At 30.9% G+C, this 21,523-nt stretch overlaps 2 protein-coding genes across 4 annotated transcripts in view; one reads left to right on the forward strand and one right to left on the reverse strand.

The window, feature by feature from the left end:
- Window positions 1-10,701, reverse strand: part of LOC131841315 (septin-7) — a 34,817-nt gene extending 24,116 nt beyond the window's left edge. The window contains exon 1 of one of the 2 annotated variants that reach the window (XM_059189791.1): window positions 10,408-10,701. In XM_059189791.1, coding sequence (XP_059045774.1) covers window positions 10,408-10,497 — 90 coding nt within the window. In that variant the 5' untranslated portion in view covers window positions 10,498-10,701. Of the gene's footprint in view, window positions 1-2,504; window positions 3,204-10,407 lie in introns of those variants that run through there. The other variant, XM_059189671.1, reaches the window with a different exon arrangement.
- A 5,831-nt stretch (window positions 10,702-16,532) lies between these two features.
- LOC131842066 (regulator of microtubule dynamics protein 1-like) lies at window positions 16,533-20,528 on the forward strand. Of its 2 annotated transcripts, none has more exons than XM_059190564.1 (4): window positions 16,533-16,883; window positions 17,451-17,633; window positions 18,287-18,538; window positions 19,040-20,528. In XM_059190564.1, the coding sequence occupies exons 1-4, from the start codon at window positions 16,797-16,799 to the stop codon at window positions 19,391-19,393; spliced, it is 876 nt and encodes a 291-aa protein (XP_059046547.1). In that variant the 5' UTR covers window positions 16,533-16,796; the 3' UTR covers window positions 19,394-20,528. The 2 variants fall into 2 exon arrangements, with proteins under 2 accessions (XP_059046547.1, XP_059046625.1); XM_059190642.1 differs by lacking the exon at window positions 16,533-16,883 and adding an exon at window positions 16,965-17,036.
- Window positions 20,529-21,523: the final 995 nt, after the last annotated feature.

The following is a 21,523-nucleotide window of genomic DNA, read 5'->3' on the forward strand; positions in this document are numbered from 1 at the left end:
CTTATCGCTATCACGTTTGAAGGTCATGCATATACGATTGTAGATTTTGCATGTAAGAGAATCTAGAAAATATGATAAAATATACAAAATACAATGCTAAATCTTAAACATTTCATTAAGAAAATATCATTCCATAACTTACATTAACTTCAAATGTATAATAAACATCATTGCCCTACACTTCCATCAACTTGACTTCAGTCTAAACATTTTACGCTCAAACGTCTTAACGCTCGATTCAAACTTGAATGATCGACATAAAGCTTTTGACACGATAAAACAATATTGGGGGCTAATAGCTGAAACGTTTCAAAATTGATCAGGTCATGGTGCGACCATGAAACAGTTAATGTCTGTTTAGTGAATTCGACACATGCGAGCAGAATGGCCGACGCTGTAGGAGTTTATTTTTAACCCTGTAGACATGGGGTCAGTCACCCGCTTACCCCTCCCGCACACCGAACCAGTCCTATCACATAAGGAACTGCGTGGGAATATGGTGAGATGCCATACCAGCCATGTCCTTCCTTAGGATGGAATAAGTTTAAACATAAAAAAAAACAAGGAAACTATCCTTCGGGATGCTGGTCACGACAGCACTAGATTATTATGCAAAGATGGTGACCATGACTTTTTTGACTTGATTAACGAAGAATTAATTAAATGTTTAGTCAATATGACAAAGATATAGGTATGTGCTGCATCTTCGATAAAATAATTGCAATTACAATGAATCCAAATTTAAATTAGGATGTATATTGTTTCCCCTATGCTGTTTATGAAACAATATGTAACTAAACATGAGCAATTTATAATATATAAATTGCTCATGTTTAGTTACATATTGTTTTAATTACAATCTGTGAAACCATAACAGAAAAGAAGATAAAGCCATAGATCTGTATTTAGTTACTATTAGATATTCCTTTTATGTCTTCACTAGCTGTGCCCACGACTCCACGCGGAATAGTGACCTTGATATTATTTTTAATTCATCATCACAAATAAGACACATAATTATAAATATTTTTAAATATCATAATAAAGAAGCTATTTGCAAAAAGCTCCAAGATGAATGGCAATAATGGTATTAAAAATACTTTCAAGGTTCTAGCTTTAAAATTGATGATCCTGCTATACAACCTTTCATCTCCCCATTCAACCCCTTAAACAAACTTAACATAAACTTAATGTAAACATAAAAAGTAGCCAAGTCTTTTCAGGATCCATACTATTTGTGTACCAAATTTCATTTAAATCGGTTCAGTAGTTTTAGCGTGAATCGTGACAGACAGACAGACTGACATTTATAATATTAGTAAGAATTTATACTTTGATACATTTTGTTTAAAGTATCCGCATTTGTAAAATATTTAACAAAACTTTCAGTTATATATACCTACTTAAGAATAGAGTCGTAATCACTAAACGCAATGAAGGCAGGATTAAGCCAATTTTTGCATATTAAATGAAACTACTGTATCCGTCCGCAAAATAGGTACGTAAAAATTTAATTTTAGTCTAGTTCCAAGATATATTATGTTTAAACACAGATTTTCCATACTATAGTATTATACGGTTTTATCGTTTTATTTAAAACGTTAATATTTATTATAGTTAACGTTATTACATTACGTATGTTTAGATTAAAACTTAATTGATATCATTCTATTATAAATATTAATTTAAATTGTGTATTGGTATACACAGTCTAGTATCTCAACAATCTACTCACTGAAAAAATAAATTCTACCTACTTTAAGTAGCCAGTTAGATTGACCTAACTTGAGAATTCGCCGTAACAATCTCTTCAATTGTTTTTATATGACGTTAACAGAGAAACTAATGAGCATATATAAAAATATGTATCTAACTGTATTTCAAAACTAATCTGTGATTATCATGCTTAGCATACTATAGTTCATGTGTATTTAAAAAAGACTGTTGAAGTATATGTATATATCAATTGTCTAATTCATTAAAGAAATTAGTAATGACTAGGGATTCTTATTGCCCGAGAATCAATTTCATTAAATTTTTAAACTATTAACTAAACTAACTGAATCTCAGACAATATGATAATGTAAACACCGATTACTTGTTGAACGTAACATACGCCAACACCAACTATTAGCTGTTCTACGATAACATGTACTTAGATCAGTTTCAATGCAAACAATAATGCACATATTCAGCTTTCACATTAAAGTATAACTCAGATACTTCATTTATTCTTTTCAAATATAACACTATGAAATAATTAAACTCTTTATAATTTGTAGGGCGTATATTAGAAACCACAGTAGTGTTTATTACTAGCGGCACACTTGAAGTGCTTCGAATTATGGAACATTATGTAGAAGATACCTATAACACGTATAAAAACATTTAAGCAACATGGGGTCGTCCAAGCTAAAGTAACGATAACTCCCTATTTCGGGGTGCGTTAGATGATTAGGGGAAAAGTCTGAGGGTGTACAAGATGTACTAGCAAGGGGACTCACCGTAGCCGTGTCAGTAAGGGTGACGGTAGCAGAGGTGGGCCCACTACTGCTTGCGCCAGTATTATTAAGGGATGCCACCTGGTTGTTAGAACTTTGTTCGATAATTCTTTGTCGTAGAGCCAATCTTTCAAGGCTAGCTAAGCGATGTGAACCTCCTGTACCCTCTCTGTCTCGTTCCCGCAGACCTGTTGTGCTACCTGCACTGAAAGATCCGCTATACTTGGGCAAAATTGGCGGTGGAACCGGCCTGGCGGAGCCACCGCGACCGAGTAGAGAACCGCTGGATGTGTACGCGTAACTACTAGGAGTTCCAAGTGTCGCGGTACGTGGAGCTGCACCAATGCCATTGAGCGCTCCATTAGTACCGTTGACGGCGCCACTATTCACCGTCGTCGTACTGCCGTTCATCTCCTTAGAGTCAACTCCGTCATACGATGTAACAAAATCACGCACAGATTGTGAGTCACCGAGTACGCACTACGATACGATCGCAAGTTGCAGCGATTGAAGTAAGAGCGTTCAAGCCGGGTGCCCGTCGGAGGCGGTTTGACAGCTCAAGCGAAGCAGACGAGGCGCGCGGGCGGAGTCGCACGACACCCCGCACTCGACACCGCCGTCGCTACACCAACACTCGCCACCGACCCCAATGTATCTCAGAAATACACGTCTGGCCGCCTCGAGGGTTGGGAATGCATTGCTTACTTTGCCTGCCGTCTGTTCTCTGTCAAGGTCAACAAAGATGTACAGTACCTATATACAAATGCCTAGATTACATTTAATGTGTCTTTTTTTATATATCCACAAGCACATATTGTTATCATTATAAACGCCTAATACTTTAGATAACATTTCATAAATGTCGTTCTTTGTATTATAACTAATATTTTTTTGTTATCGATACATTAAAGACTTCTGTCTCTTCGATATGTAATTATTTTTTCCTAGATATTTGTAAGTCTGATAAGATACATATACATATTTACTCAGAATAGAGACATAGATACAATAATCCTGGTGAATACAGTAAAGCAGTAGGTGATTTACTAATAAGCATAAGAGATCAAATTCGAAATAGTTTATGACAAATAGTCGCAAAGTTGACACAGCGTACACAGCACCTACTTATATCAATACCCGCAATGTTTTATCGTCTGTGAGTTACATAGTGAAATCAATGGGTTTGAATAGCTAAAGGAAGTGACATTTGGTTCATCGACCTGACCCCAAGACGACGATTGATGCGGCTGGAGGACTATTAGCGGAAATACTTTTAAGGTACAGAGAATACTTTGCTTTACAATCATGTCTCGACACATGATTAACAACACAAGCCCACAAATAACATTTTGTTTCTAACAAATGTGTACATTAGATACTTTATCTCATGTACTATTTCGGATTAATCCGGGTTAAATAATAAATTTTTTCGGAAATCAATTATCAAAATGTCAGTCCAAACTATACCGCGTTAATACTATCAACTGCGTTGGCTTATTGAAAGCAACTAACTAATATATCGACTAATAATAATTATATGTATAGCATTAGAGAAGAGTATTATTTATTTGCTGATGTAGACTTTACAAATGCAATAAGCACGTGATAGTCGCATGTGGCGGTGTTGTTATCTAGCGATCGACCGTCACAACGCGCAGGCGCCACCGCACCCTCAATCCTGCGACCTTCTCTGCAACCCTTCGGTGCATTAGGGGTCGCTATTTGGTCGGTATATGCTTGTTGCATTCAAAAATACCGAATAGTTAATTTCTTATTTTTCTAACCCCATCCATTAGAGTCGTGAGTTTTTTATATTTTAATGTTTTTAATTTTTAGTTTCTTTTTCTATGTCTTTGGTATATGCTCAGGAGCATATTAAATGAAATATATTATATATAGAGCATATTTTTTAAATTTATTATATTACTACTAAATCTTACTCATATTAGAGAAATTAAATAATACACCTAAAAAACCGACAGACGATATACCGTCTGAAAAGCAGTCCCATTTACAGGGTCATTTTGTGTTTTTAACCCATCGAAATACACACACACAAAATTTCATCCAAATCGGTCTATTCGTATAACACTAATTAGGTGACGAATACACGTACGGAAAAATTATAAACGTGTATTAAGATATTTTGTTAATATATGTATTGAATATGTCAGGTTGTAGAAAGTAAGTAAAACTTGATTTTCAGGTCCTTCCGCCGGCAGTGTTAACCATTTTATGCAACGTAAAATGTAATAAATAATTATAATAAGTGTTACATGCATACACTGTAAATATTTAATTTAGGTGACTGTTATTTCAAGTATGTCGGTCACTAATCGATGTGCTCGGAATAATTTACTAATCTAACTCAATAGTAGTCTTCATACATACATACAATACGTTAAGTATGTACTAGAATATTATATAAGTAAAGCTTTCACTTGTGCGAATTATATTTAACCACCTTTCTTTTGGAATTTGCAAAGTAATCTTATTGATGCCGATTTTGAATCTAATGACTTTGTATTGAGCCTATATCTTACAATGAGTAATTTAGCTTTATCAGAAGCTTTTTATTTATTAATTCATTTATTAAGTCAAATTACATATTGCAACATAATGATGTGTCACTGAAACGTCGGTACTACAACTCTGTTAGAAAACAACATTTTCATACATTTTAATAGTTAGTTATAGTTACAACAAATCCATAGCTTTTTTCTGTAGTACCAATATTCATTATAATATCTTTATAGTCTCCTCAAACTTTATGGTAACTAATTGCATATCGACTGAACAACTGCAAGTATAGAGATCATCGTATGCGAAAGTCGAAGCATCGAACAAGGGACTTTATAAATGATAATAAAATATACCAGATAAATATCCTGATAACGCCATGAGTTAGGTACTTGATGTAATATACTTTATTAAAATTATCAAATCAGCTACAGAAAATGTTCAAAATTCATAATCTCTCTGATCTAAACATCTGTGACAAACTTGACAAATGGCAGTGATAAGAACAGCATTCTTAACATCATTGCCATGTAGTAAATTTACCAATTCTGATGTCTCTTAAAGTGATACACATTTCATTTCGAGGAATAATGAAACGACATCTATTGGCATATAATAACAGGAAGATACAGTTTCTTAATCGAATAGCATAATAGCAATAGAAAATATATTATGGTTTCACACTTGCTCTGTTGTGCACTCAAGCATGCCTTAGTTGCTCAAGTAAACGCGATTATTCGATAGATGGCGTTATAACATAATACCTAGTAATAATATAAATTTTATGTTATATAGTTATGTCTTATTTTACCTAAGCAAGCATAAAAATGCTTTCAATTTTAGTTTTTAATTGTAAAAAGTATTGACTGGTGCCTTAATACGACTGTTGGAATTTTATATAAATTCAGATTATATATTAATCATTGCCATTCCACCATATTTCATTAAAAAAGCACAACACTTCTTATATATACAGCAGTATTTTTAAAATCTATATATTTAATTTCTGTTTTGAACTACATCTGGCACAATATTAAGTTAACATCATATAGCAGTCTTTTGCTCATTTCGTAATGTTCATATTGATTGAACATTTGTAAAAAAAAAAAACAATTACTCTAATACAAATTGAACAAGGATTCAATTACATTATTCTTGTTGTAATGTACAAGAAAGTTTATTGAACCGTAAACTTGTTGAATGATATAATAAAGATGTGGTTACACAGTAACAGTATTAAACAGAAGCAAGCACAAACGAAACGGCAATAAAATGTAATATTATAAATAGAGGCGTACCTGTTTTCTTGAACACATCAATTAGTATATTTTTATACCTTTTGCTAACTCCACTCAAAAATGACCACAGGTAAAAAAATATTAATATATAATATTTGTACTATTACTTTCAGTTTTAACATATTTGTAACTCAAATAGTCTATTTATATGATCTAGTAAATTATGAAGTTTTGTACTAAATTTGACTTAAAACCCGATTTGAAATTAGCATAAATATCAAACGCTTTTTGAATCGCTACGCGTGCCCGCTTTTGAAATAACATATTTTCAATTTTAAGTATTTTTAAAGTATAGATAAAATAAATTTTAAAGTATAGTAAATGGTAAATATTTTTATAGCAAATTTCAGTACAAATTGAAATTTGCTATAACAATATTTACCTTCTGAACAACGACCCTACTCTATAAAAGTAGTGATGATTTTATTTCTAGTGCCACTAGAAATAAAATCATCACTACTTTTATCGAAATCAAAACTGTTATCTAAATAATTTTGACTTAATATTTTTCTTAACTGTCATAGGCTAGTTTAATGTTAGTAGATTCCATCTCACGTCCTCTCAGTCCTTTGAATAGGATTGTAAACCCATTAGTGTTTAATATTTGTGATTTTTCTTTGAAAACTTTGATTATACAAAAACTTTTGTTCATAATAGTGCTCTTTGTGCAACGATCAATAAAGTTTTCGTATACTGCGTCGTTATACGCTAAGAATTTCCCGAAATTCCTAGAGAAATACGGAATAAATTTGTTCACGCGGACAAACTCACGGTAAACATGTATTCTTTAATACAATATACACACTACAGAATAATAACTGTCTTACAGTATACGATTAAATAGAAACATATGTATGGTTGATGTTAGCAAACAGTTGGTAAGCTTCATTCGTTAATTTATGTTACCGCGCCGAACGTACTGATGATATCTGATTGGTAAAGTGAATCTCGTTATATCTACACATACGATAAAACAGTATCCCGCCGTGTCTGTCTACAATTTTAAAAACTACTGAACTAATTCCCGTGTGATTTTCATCTATAAACAAAGTAATTATACCCGCATGAAGCCGAGACACCTCGCTAGTTAAAATTATGAAACATATTATCAAGGTATATCGTAAAAGTCAACACTCAAAGGTCTTTAGAACTATATACATGTAAGTACATATGTAATTATATTGTTTTTTGTTATGTATTTTCCGACTCATAAATCATAAATAATAATAATCACGACTGGATACTTTTATATATTTAAACAATATTAATTGTTTACAATAACAAGACACGATATAATTGTTCTCACACACAGTCTCACAATACTGTTCTTCCATGTACCTACTCTAAAACATTATATTATCCGTTTCTTATACTTCAAAATCAAGCTAGAAATTTTATGTCTTATGCGCTATAATCATTTAAGACGACGTATCGCAAATATTGACGCAATATCAATTTTTATCAGCAATTACAAACCATTCGAGGCTAATATTAATTGCATCAAGAATACATTTAATTAGTCGAAAATTGTATTATTGTACCTAATGATTTGGATTAATGTTGCACATTATCATTAGCGTATCTTTTACATGTTTTGCTTTGATTTTTGGTTAGAATTTTCTTTTCCTTTGTTTTTTGTGCATTTATTTTCTTTACTTTAGTTTGTGGTCTATCAATTAAGATAATGCCATTCATACTAACTATACATAAACATTAGAATTTGTGGATAAGATAATTGAAGCATCTTGACAAGAACTGGTGGATTATATTAAAAATTTTAAGAAATCACTTTAAGTATACCTATATCATGATGAGTGCCACGAACATTATGTCCTCATATGATAGTCTTACTATATGAATTAAACACAGTATTGTAATGACATGCAACTTAGACGGTGATATCAAAAATGTAGACTATTTTGATTTGTCTAAGAAAAATAATTATAATTAAGTGTCTTAGAAAATCTTTCTTATTATACATAAATTTGAAGTGTATAGAGACACGACTATAGTGCCATTATCGTTAAGGATAACAGTTATCGTTGACGATAACAGTTTCTAACAAGTTAATAATACATATGGACATTAAGTCTGATAAATATATGTAGGTTAAATAGGGAACAAGTGTATTCTAGTTCAACATTGATAATATACTTTAACATCGGGTTTAAAAGTCACGCTAACTAGGAAAATATTAAAATATATTGAATTTCCTTCTTTGAGTTTAGTATTAGTAAGTATATAACTAGTTTAATCTTATGACGCTAATGAATATGAATAGTATGGATGCACAACAAAAGATTTTAAATGCATTAAGGATTTTTTTATGTAATTGGAGCGGCATCAAACTCACGACCCAACCTGACCTTATAATGTGACGCCGGAAGATGTCATGCGTCTTACCCTATAATTTCAGTGCTTTATCTCAGCCTTCATCTGAAATACGTCTTACAAAGCAAGCCACTTGGAGGCTGAAATAAATGTACAAAAGACTATTTTACAAAGTCTCCTTCAGTTAAATAGTCAACAATTGTTGACAAGGTTTTCAAACAAATGATAAGGTAAACTAAAACAGAACAGGTATAATTAGAAATGCAATTAAATTACACGAAACATTCCGTGATTTATCACTGTACTACATGAAGCAGTCCATTCTTGGGAATGGAACGTGTCGTTTAGGCAAACAGGCACGTGCGATAGGTACCAACCGGCAATGTTTCTAAAACAAACCCCAGAACATGGTAACGATTACAACGCACACGCAGCTACGAAACAAACTGGGCCGGAAATAGTGATCGTATATGCAAAAGATAATAATAAATTAATCATTATAAATAGTGCTAGTTAAGTGAATAAAAATATTGCATAAACAATAGACATGTTACAACATCGAATATCGAGTGGGATACATCCCACAGTTTTCTGATCAAATCTCTTGAATGACTGGTGATACAAAATGACGTTATTTCAATGTTAGTCTTACGCAAGTGTGATGGATGGTTCAGCCAAAATTTAACAATCATCACCTACCTACGTCTGTGAACATCCTTTGCATCAATAAATTATTACTTAGATATTATATGTAACTAGTAATATAAGAAGTTAGCAATTACAGGAAAATAAAATATTAAAATTATGAGCATATACAATAATTGTGTTTACCATAAGTGTATTTATTTGTTAAAACACATAGCCCAATGGGTATTTTTTTATTTTTCAACAAATGCCATAAGAAAGTAATTTTCAATATCGTATATGTATAAAACATGACGTTCTAATTTTAAATTTCATAGAAATAAAATTGATAACTTTTCATGAAATTAAAAACCGATGTTCCAGTTCAAATTTACACAGAAAAAAGAATCGATGTTAACCTTCGTGGCCATTTTAATAAACAAGATTACACTTCATTAAATAAACTTTTAGAGGATCTGTTCTAGTGGGATCTTAACTACTGGCAGTTACATAAATTATTTTGTACGATAATAATAGATTAAACAATAATAAATTTAACTACAATGGCGAGTTTTGCATACAATCAAACAAAAGGCACATAGATAATAACCGCAAGTTTCTAGTATTAGATATGGAATAAGTACAATATACAATGTTATGCGGTTTAGTCCTATAAGGAAGGTATTCTACGAAGAATTTTATATTTTAATATTCAATAATGACAAAATTAATACTATCGATTTCAAAAAGCAGCATCCAGCCAGTTAATTTTGAGAAAATAAATATATATATACATGGAAGTCGATTGCAGAAAATATAAGTAGGTACTACACTAGAGAATGCGTGCCCTACTTGAAACATGTACACCTGCACGTATTTTATGGTGACCATTATAAGTATAAAACTTATTATTGTTAGTATTAGTTATTGTTTTAATATACAATTAATTCCAATTTAATCAAACTATTAAAAAATCAACTGGTACTGGTACAATTCAGTGATTCTTCTGCTTTGTTCTTATGGCCTGTATAATTTTGCCATAATTGTTTGTTTTTTTTTGTATAATTACATGTTATTAATAGAACAAAAATATTCACAATTAAAAAAAATAAAACTCGACAAACATTTCTAACCTGATCTTTATTACCCGCATTAGCCCTGAAACGGGCCAATACTGGTCTATTCCTTGATCTATTTAAAGTTGATTCCGATATTGAAGTCATTATTAATCACTGGTCTGATGAACGCACTGATAATGTCCATATAATTGAAAGTCTATGTGAAAAAGTACGTGCTAATAGTTTAAGGATTCATACTGTACTAATTGCAGTGATATGAACGACTAACAAAAGCAATATACACATTTTTCAGTAAACTCACATCCGGCGGAGTGAACACCGCCCGAATGAATCAACCGATTACTATGACCACCACAACACTGTTAGCAATAACTGATAAAAACATGGATAACTCTGTACCCGTTATCTATTAATTACAGTATAAAACAACAACACAAATTCATACCATAAATACTCAAATGCATTTATTCATTATTACTTCCTTAAGCTACGAACTGGGAAAACTAAGTCTCACTGCGCGTTTGGAATAGAAAGGATACAACTGTAAATATAGTGCACCCCAGAAATGCGCGCAATAAATAGCCAAGAAAAGGACAAGGTACGAAAATATTTTAATACGATAAAAACGAAACACTGCACAACGACCGCACCACAATTACATATTCGCGAACTGAAATAAACGATAGCAAACTGCGCGTGGAGGATAGCAAAAACGTTCGTCACTACAATCAGTAGCGATGTGCAAGTGTCGTCGGCTTGCTAATGCAGAGCATATAGCATTAGGGACTTCTATATCGGTGTCACGGTGTTTGCTGGGCCAATGCCTGTCGCCCAGGGCCAAATAGCGGTCGCGAATTCCTACTCGTAATTCTAACAACGCACGGTACGCTTACGTGTTCAGTAGACAAACGGTCCTGGCGACCTATAACTCCTATTCGATATGCATAAATTGTGTGGAAATAACAATTAATACAAATAAACACTAAAACCCTTTACTCAAAATATCTCTTTCTATACTAATACTAGAAATATTAAAATGTCTGTCTGTTAATCTGTTTATTACCTTTTCACAACTGAACGGCTTTTTCAAATTTTCCCTGCCAAATCAGAGGCACAGGACACATAGAACATAGGACACAAGTTTTGTAATAGTTACATGAAAATTTACACGTGTCATTGAATAACAAGCGACTGTTCGATCTAGGATTGTTTGCTATAGCTATATTTTTAAAGATAAGGGGCACGAATAATTATGTTTTGATTGAACTCTTTATATGAAAATTAAATTATTTGCTTACTTTTATCTCTTCATGTGAAGATATTGTTATAATTTTATAATATTTTTTTCAGGTGTTCCCCACAACAACCTACTACATTCGCATTATTTAAATTAACTCAAAAACTACGCATCAGAATTGGATCAAATTTACATGAAATCACATGAGCAGCATCAGCTATGTAAAAAAATCATAGTTATTGAATTGGTAAAAAACATAAAAAATACAGTTAAATGGAGAACCTTCTCTTTCTTTCGTAGTGGTTTTAAAAGTGCTGCATGGCGCAAGTAATTTATTTTTGGAAACGCAAACATTTTTCACGCAAATGTGAAGCTAAAATGCAACCAATTCATTTACATTGTACCATTCGAACCGTATACATAAATTGGATATAAAACATGTGTAATATAAAACTGTTCGTCCATATTACGTATAGGCGCTTACCATGAATCGTGTAGTTCGTACTATGCAGACAGTATTACTTATTTTAGGTGCAGTCCGAACATATCGATTTATCACAGTGCGTCGATATAAATAAATTAATAGGTGTAATTTAAATTATACAATCTTATATATGTACAGAAACTCATCTTATTACTTACCGCTATACAATTAAGCATTGACGAAACAGCACATGAAACAAATAAATACAGCATTAAAATATATTCTGGTATGTAACGCTATGAATTTCATACAATTATTAACACATTGTATAGTCAGTTTGACAAGAATATAATTAATATTCAGATTAACAAATATAGCAGCATTGCACTATTACTACTACACTACAACAACTATTACTTCATTTCGACATACCTAAACATGGAAGACAACACGTACCGACATCCTCAAGACTATCCGTGCTCATATATTTTATATCCATTAATTTGTCTAACGCAATGTATAATAATTATGGTTTCGGTAATAAATATAAAAAATAAATGAAACGTATATGTATAATAAAGCAAAGCATACTGCGATATAAATCATCGCACTATTCGGTGAATCAGAAGAATGTATAAGTAGGCATTGTTTTAAATCGTGATTGTTTTCAATGTTGGACAAATTAAACAAATGACGTGAACAATTAAATACCAATAAACAATCAATATTCTTCGCATACAAGAGTAACGACTTTATGAGATAGGTAGCAGTACTTGAATTTAATCATGTACCTAGAATTGTTTACAATATGTTGATACACATTTAAACATCCTAAGTTCCTTGAAATAAGTCAATATATAAAAGTAACATATCCGTTTAAAAAATGGACTTTTCTCCAATTATATCACTATTTACAAAGATTCCACAACATTTCCACATTACATAAGAACAATTGTATGAAATGTCGTTATTCGAAATAATACGTAAAAAAATAATCTTACATAATGATAGGCTTGAAGTCTCCATCGCCTCCATTGCAACAATTCAGTCTTACTTTCTTCTTGTGATTATTCACTAGTATATATTTTTAATCAAATAATATTTACAACGAAGAACATTCATAGTAAGATTAGTCTTGGATCCACTAAACTCGTAACAGACGTTTCAAACTGATTCGAAATGTTTAGAAACCGTACATGTATCAATAAACAAACAAATCATTGACTGGTTACTAGATAAATATTGACTACGAGTATACGACAAAGTTTCGAATGCTGTTAGTATAGGGTACGAGTTAAACGCATGTCTAGATGTTTACGTGCGTGAGATGCGAGTGCCCTGCCTGGTCGTACCGCGATTACGGAGAGCAGGCGGTCTGTGCGCGGCTGTCAGCGAGGACTGAGGTGCATACGCCGCCGTAACGCATGCCGTTACCGTATATAGGTATTTCAATGGATTGCAATGAATGCTCAACTCGGAGAATTTTATATTATTTTAGAATGATTGTCGTCGAATTATATTTATTATATGCTAAATAATCATAATAAATATGGCCAAATTTTATATTATTCTTCTCATTCAATATGTTCTTGACAGAACCGTTGTTATGTATTGGGTAGGAGGCTGATATCATCCGCCGTACGACAGTCACTCAAATAACCACATACAGGGTTCACTGTTTCAGTAGGCTCTTTTTACACATATTTTAGACATGTTAGTCTATTAAAAATAATCGCAATATGTGCAGTATCAATTACAAACGGGGTAAACATGATAGTAAGTTTCCGCGTGAGAGCTCAGTCTCTTTCCAGGATGAGGTCACACGGTCCGTGAGCACGACACAATAAGAAGCTACCACGTAGGCGCGGTAATCTATATAAGCATAGTAGCTTTTGTTACTTAATTATCCACATTTAATCATGAAACTCGAGCATAAATACCAAAATGTCAAAAATCAAAAATTCTCAAGTTTTTCACTGAGAAAGATGCTCCATTATTGGATCTCAGTACTACATTTTTATTATTAACGACTTTTTTTAATTATGGTCCAAGCTAAATTGAATGAGTGCAATTCACTCTCTATTTCCCTCTCTCAATGTGGTACAAAAAATATTTTGTCCCAATGCAGTATGTCTAGGATGGCCATAATAAATACCAATATATTAGGTACTAAGATTATGACAATATATACAGAACAATAATGGATGACACTACTTTTTTCATAGAATTTTGTACCACTTGTGCCGCAGACACCAATAAATAATTATAATTCTTAACAGCCTTAATAATTGTATTAATATTTAATAAAGCATAATAATTAATAATATTAATAAACAACCAGCCTTAATAATTTGTATTAGCAATAATATATAACAAAGCATTTGCCAATTCTAGTCTATTGTGACTAAAATTGGTAAATATATATGAAACACAAAAATTGTATATTATTAATTTTTCTGAAATACTAACAACATGTCACAACAATTCTTCAGTTCCATGTCTACAAATTGTTTCTACTCCAACTGCCAAACATTAATATAAATACACAGTTAAAATTATTACTGACAAAATCTTATTCTTCATAGGGTAAATGACATAACACAACTCATTATATTATAGAATAGTAACTGCTTACTCATCTTTTAATATAATGATGTAATGTTATTATCAGAACAATATAATTATAGTATTGAACTAAACTTTATTCAAATACAGATCCTTATAAAGTCATATGATTGTTGCTCAGAAAATATAATAATAATATAGTTAATTTAAGAAACTGCCTTGATATCAATTACCATTGAAAACAGCACAGGAGACATTTTTTTATAGTTCAGGCATACTTCAGAGTTCTAAACTATCTTAATAAAAGTTATCGAGGTTTTCTGAATTTAAGTTAAAATTGAATCTTTTAGAATTTGACAGTATATAGTACCTTTATTATTATTACGCACCATACACATCTATGAAGTAATAATAACCATCTTTATATGTCTCAAATAATAAACAATTACAATTGCTGCTTATAATAAAAGTAGAGGAATAATTGAGACAAAATAGTCTATAACTCAGAGGGGGCAGTGGGTCCACCTCTCTGCTTTTAGCCTTTATTATTAAATTAAGACAAAAAAATCAACAATTATAATAGCACACAATCAACAAGTTCAAATTTGTCCTTTACTACAAAGAAAACATAAAAATTTTATAATAACATTACAAAAGTGGCAATATATGAAATTTTAGTATTGATTGATGCAGTGTAGCACTCAATCTTAATATTTAGACTACGGAGACATGACTAATATAATTTTTAATAGACAAATATATATTATGATTTGATCAGATGGTAAATATACAATCAGAAAATACTCCAGAGTAAAAAATAAAATGAGACACTAATTCAACCTAACTTTTTGCATTGTAAACAAACACAATAAGCTATTGAACATTATTCTATATTCCTACATGGCATATAGAATGTCCACGTTGATTGCTGTAGTACTGTATATGGCTTGCATTTATGATTAGCTAGTTTGGACTCTATTTTACTTAATTATTACTGATAAACATTAAGTAAACAATAATCGTATAGCAGTAATATTTCCATATCAAATACTAGCATATTAGCTAATAATTATTCTTACAAATGCGAGTTACCATTTGAAATTTTGAACCCCAGATAAACATATGAATAGACAGTAAGATCTCTCCAATCTTTAATTACATCAAAAGCATTAATTTTTATATTTCATTCTATACTTAGAAGAAGGTACACAATATAAATATACGAAAAAAAACATTTCTTAGACTAAACCCAATAAACAGTTGGCGCGAATTGCCAAATATGTCCCTAGAAACAAATATGGAAGTACCGTAATAAGAAAGTCTGTAAATACCTGATCTCTGCATAATGTTAAAACTGTTGAAACTATATTCAAATCAAAAACATGTCTTCAAAACAATTTCTCTACATCGACAGGAGTAAACTGTCAACAGAGTTGTACGCCCTTGCTTCCCTTTCCTTGTCGTTCGTTATAGCGCACCCGGTAGAAAAATTGATTTTTGAATATGGTTACCAGAACTAAAAACACGTACCTGAAAAAAAAGAAGCACCAAGGATAATGCTGAAATGTTTACGAAACGAAACGAAACTGAACACTCGCAACATTTTGTATTTTTTACAAAAAAGAATACCACAAATTTTAAGAGAGGTCTTGTTAATCGTACATATAATTTAAATAGTAAAAAAATATTAATACCTATTAATCCATTAGTAGTATAAACATAGTTATTTTTCCTTTTTAAATTGTGATTTTGTATTAGTCAATATACCTACATAATAATTTTCTAACGTATACTTATAGTTTATTTATTTATGTAATAATAATTAGAATGCAAGATGCTTAATAAATAAAAAATTAATGGTTAACACATTGGATGATATAATACCTTCCTAAATCATATTTTATTCCTTAATACAATTGTGCCCTCTGTCGATGAAGTCTTCACTTACTATTTGATTGACGTCGGTAATTCGTTTGATCAATAATCGATCATAGTCGAACTGTACTTTACATACCTTGATCCTGTATCAAAGAATAAAATAACTATTATTGTTTACGATCCAGTCTGAATAGAGATCTCAAATTATTTTGTCTCAATTTTATTCAGAACTATATAGTATAAAAGTGAAACACTTTTTACGAAGTTTACCGTTATAAAAATATATATTAGCCATAATTATCTTTAAAAAAAAGTACCAAAACAGAGGACTACTGCATTATGATTTTTAATAAATTTAGATATTTAAATTTCATTCAAATGTTCATACATTGCAGATCAGGATATTGTAGGAAAAAAGTAACACAGGTAACTTTAACTGAATATCATAAAACAATTAAATTAAAATCTACATTGTTTACTTCTGTAAGGGAGTTCAAAACCATATGACAAACACAACCCTGAACTAATACTATCATTATCAACCCTACTAATAGTGCATTATTATAAATGAAAGCAATGGTCTGTATCAAGTGTAATGTGGTCGATACAATGGTGTAGGTCAAGTACCTACTACCTAGTTTATACTAAAAAAAAATGTAAAGAAGTCTTGCCAAAAATCTTGAATACTGTCCTAAATGCAATAAAGTCACACTTTGTTTGATTCAACCAAACTTACATGATATTATTAGCCACAATGAGACTGATGGCCAATGACTATAGTCTGTTCACAGTTTCAAAGGTGGAATCGGACCCCTTAGTGTGCAAGTTAAATAATAAATATTAATTAAATCAGCTGTTGCCATTATACACACTGACAATACAAACTAAAGTACTAGACATATCTATTTATCACTTAGTTTTTTATATTGTAATGTCTAGAGGAGTCAAATAAAAGTTTTATACAGAGTATTAACATAGTTTTTCTTATTTTAGTTTCATAACATCAGAACACAAATATTTGTACTATCTGGATTAGGTATCCTATGGCCAGCAAAAAAAATTAGTGGCAAAACTTCAGGAAACAAAATAGAACCTCCAGCAGAACTTGAAAAGGCAGATATATTGTTTGAAAATGGTCACCTTGAGGAATGTTATGATTTACTTGCGTATTACAAGGTATGTCTATTTATCATTATAAATTATAATGGTAATATTATAAAATTATAATGATGTTATATTTTAAACTAGTTTTGAATATTTATTAACCCATTCTTATAATACCTGCACTAGTGTAATTGGTGTAGGTTTATTTAAAACATAGTCTCACCTGCCAATGGGCATGGATTTATTTTAATTTTAATTACTTGTAAAAGTTTGTATTATATAGGCAATACAAACTTCTACATTTCTTAAAATCACTATTTTGGTACATACTTTTATCTATATTATATAGAAGACATCATCTTCCAGCCCTAATCTATTCTGAAATACTATTTTTTTATTATCCAATGTCCTGTTTTCTTTAATATGTTATATTGTTTTAGAATGCTAACTTAAGAATGGTCTCATTATAGCTGGGGCTGTTGGTACTATTTCATGCAATGTAGGTTATTATTTGATATATCCAGTACTAAAACCAATAAAAAATAACTAAATAAAATAGGGAAAAAATTGCTTCCAGCAATAACACTGCCTTATTCTAATTAAATTGTACATGTGTTTTTAATATATTGTTTGTCTTTATTATGTTCAAAATAAAGTATATTCTATGTATCTAATATTGTATTGGTATACCTACCTACATATATGTTTTTTTTTATTTTTGGCAGGATAACAATGTGGATGTACAATGGCGCATATGTCGTGTTCTCTACAACATGTCCAAAGAGACTAAGTATGACAAAACATATAGAAAAGAACTAATAATGCAAGCATATAACATAATATCAGAGCAGATAGTAAATAATCAAGCACATTTTGAAGTACAGAAATGGTATGCCCTGTTATTAGATGCGAAAAGCTCATATGATGGCATAAAAGAAAGAATAAGACAACTGGAAAATGTTAAGAAACATATGGATGTAAGTTTAATTGACAATTAAATGTTGTCAAATTTTAATGTTTGACCAGAAATAGATATTAATCGAAATCTAATTTCATTCGTACACATTTTCTGCTAAAAAACTCAATTTGTCATGTCTCCTGAATTTCACCACAGCACTATCTGACAAATGCTAAAATACCATTCTAATCATCCTCATCATCTGGATGAAAGATGATCCTCCACCATGTGTTTTTCCAGAAACTTTGCCACACACAACCCGAATGTGGAATCTTCCAGCCATGGTATTTCCAAAACAATATGATCAAAAAAACAGCTAATACCTTCTTAAAATACCGGCAATGGGATTGCAATTCCCCTGATGTTGCTAGTGCTCATGGGCAGCGGTCATTACTTACGATGAATTGAGCCGCAAGCTCATTTGTATCTTATGCTATAAAAAATCTATCCATTCCTTTTAATATCAACGGATTAGATGGTTCCTAACTATAACATCATTTTAACAAATATTGTTTTGCAGCTGGCTGTTACACTGAAACCAAATGACGCAACTACATTACACATGTTGGGAGAATGGTGTTATCAAGTCACAGAACTTCCATGGCATCAGCGTAAGATAGCAGAAACATTCTTTGCATCACCACCCCAATCTACTTATGAAGATGCTCTTGAATATTTTTTGAGAGCAGAAACAGCACAACCGCGTTTTTACAGTTTGAATTTGCTCCGATTGGGTGATTGTTACTTAAAATTGAATAAAGAAGATCAAGCCAAATATTACCTTAAGTTAGCTGCTAGTTATCCAGCTAAATCAAATGATGATCACCGTGCTAATAAAGAAGCAGCTGAATTGTTAAAGAAAATCAAAATATAAATATTTTAGATGTGCAAATAATAAATTAACTAATTGAGATATTGCTACCAAGATTCACTTTCATGAGTGTTGGTATATTTCAACAACCACATGTACCAATACAAATTTATACAAAATTCTTGGGGAAACACAATAATACTGTAGGCTGGTAATATATTTATATTTCAAATGTTAAAATATTGTTTCAAATAGCTAAAGCCATTCCAGAGATTGTCCTCCACTTAACTACTCAAATACGTGGTTTCGAGTTCGAGACACCTATTATACTGCCGTATTTATAAAAATAGTTATAAATAATAATGTATTTTTTATTAATATTATATTTTATATCTAATACTGATGTGCAATTATTTGTGCACTAAAGAAGCAGCCACAGTCTGTGAAATTAATTTAGTATAGAATGATGTTAGAGGATTTCTAGAATTTAATAAAAATAACTTATAAATTATTACCCTCAGTGTTGTTCTCAGAGAATGTAATCCAGATCTTGGAATCTCGAAAAATACTTTAATATTACAAATATTACTACTACTAACTAGAGAATTAGTCATATAAAATTACGTGTCTCAGACAATTCAATAAACATTTTAGCGCCTTATTGAACGGACTGATTTCAATGCATTTTATTATTTTTTTTATAGCATAGATGGCAAAATTATATACTATAATTTAATAGGATTTTACAGATTTTTAAAAAATATTATATGATACTAGCTGTCCCGGTAAACGTTGTTTTGCCATATAAATTAATAACGCTATAAAAAAATGGGGGTTGATGATAGAAGGGTGAAAATTTAGGATTGTATGTATTTTTGTATGTTGTATCAGAAAAAAAATAGAAACTAAAAATTTTGTCAAAAAAATAAAAAAATTAGGGGTAGACTACCCCTAACAATTAGGGGGATGAAAAATAGATGTTGGCCGATTCTCAGACCTACTCAATACGCTCACAAAATTTCATGAGAATCGGTCAAGCCGTTTCGGGGGAGTATGGGAACGAAAACTGTGACACGAGAATTTTATATATAAGATATACAGAAATAAAGACTAGACAATATTATCGCACCCTTCGAGAAAAGGTTTACAGTAGGTTTTATAGTATATTAAAAAAATATGTAATTGTTAGCTCATTGGGTGTGTAAAATGTCGTCTAAGATTGGCCTACCACACAAGAAATAATGTCTGGCCACTAACAAGTTCACCAATTAGTTTTTATTTAACTTGGTCGATATATTTTATTATAGCTTTTTAGTTATAGATCTAGCTAGTTAACCTTATAATAAACAAAATTATATTTTTTAGAAGAATTTATCACATAATTTATTGTGATAAGTGTGTAAGTGATATATTGTAAACTGACAGAGTAGATACTTTATTTACAATAAAACGAAATAAACTATTATATAATATTTAATATTTGAAATACAGACTCTTTCATAACTACAGCATGTATACTTTTATAAATAATTAACCCCTAATCTAATAATAATAAGCTACAGTTAGAAAATTCAAGTTCAATAATAAAATCACAGTAAATGTAATATTTCTTATAAAGATTATGAAAATAATAGTATTAGCACCATTTAAATCATAAGTAACCATAATTCTTTGAAAATATAATTGTAAATTAAAAAAAAATCATTTCATAAAAGTAGAGTTATCGTCCAATTGTTCTTTGTTTATATTGTTCGTATAACACGTTCGTTAATATTATCCAAAAGGTCATGTATAATATTTTATGTAAACCAATAAGTATATTTTGATGTGCTTATTAAAAAAAATATATGCCTTCGCAAATGTTGAAATTTCAGATATAATAATATAGAGTAACGAAGGCGTCCATTCGTACTAAAGCATGAACATGGTGCTCAATATAATCTTTTCAAAGCATTTAACAGTTTGTAAATATTATATAAATATTGTAATTAATATCATAAGATACAATAAACGATTCTTTTAAATTAATCTTATTTCCTATTTTAAAAATTTGCAAACACTTGACTGTCTGTCACTCAATCTCACTTTAAAACAACTGAAACATTTCAATGATTTTTTCTAAAAAGTGGACTAATACTGTGGTATAGATATTTAGAAAAGTTTTGTGATAGTAAAAAAAGTTGCTTATAACTT

Source organism: Achroia grisella, unplaced genomic scaffold (assembly GCF_030625045.1).
Source record: "Achroia grisella isolate CSIRO2021 unplaced genomic scaffold, CSIRO_AGI_Agris_v1 utg1023, whole genome shotgun sequence".
Taxonomy (NCBI): domain Eukaryota; kingdom Metazoa; phylum Arthropoda; class Insecta; order Lepidoptera; family Pyralidae; genus Achroia; species Achroia grisella.

Excerpts from the sequence above, each read along its gene's own strand:
- LOC131842066 (XM_059190564.1), top strand. The coding sequence starts at position 16,797 with ATGATTTTTAATAAATTTAGATATTTAAATTTCATTCAAATGTTCATA. Across the intron at positions 16,884-17,450 it reads GTAGGAAAAAAGTAACACAG|TTTCATAACATCAGAACACA; the intron begins GTAACTTTAACT and ends TTCTTATTTTAG. Across the intron at positions 17,634-18,286 it reads ATTTACTTGCGTATTACAAG|GATAACAATGTGGATGTACA; the intron begins GTATGTCTATTT and ends TATTTTTGGCAG.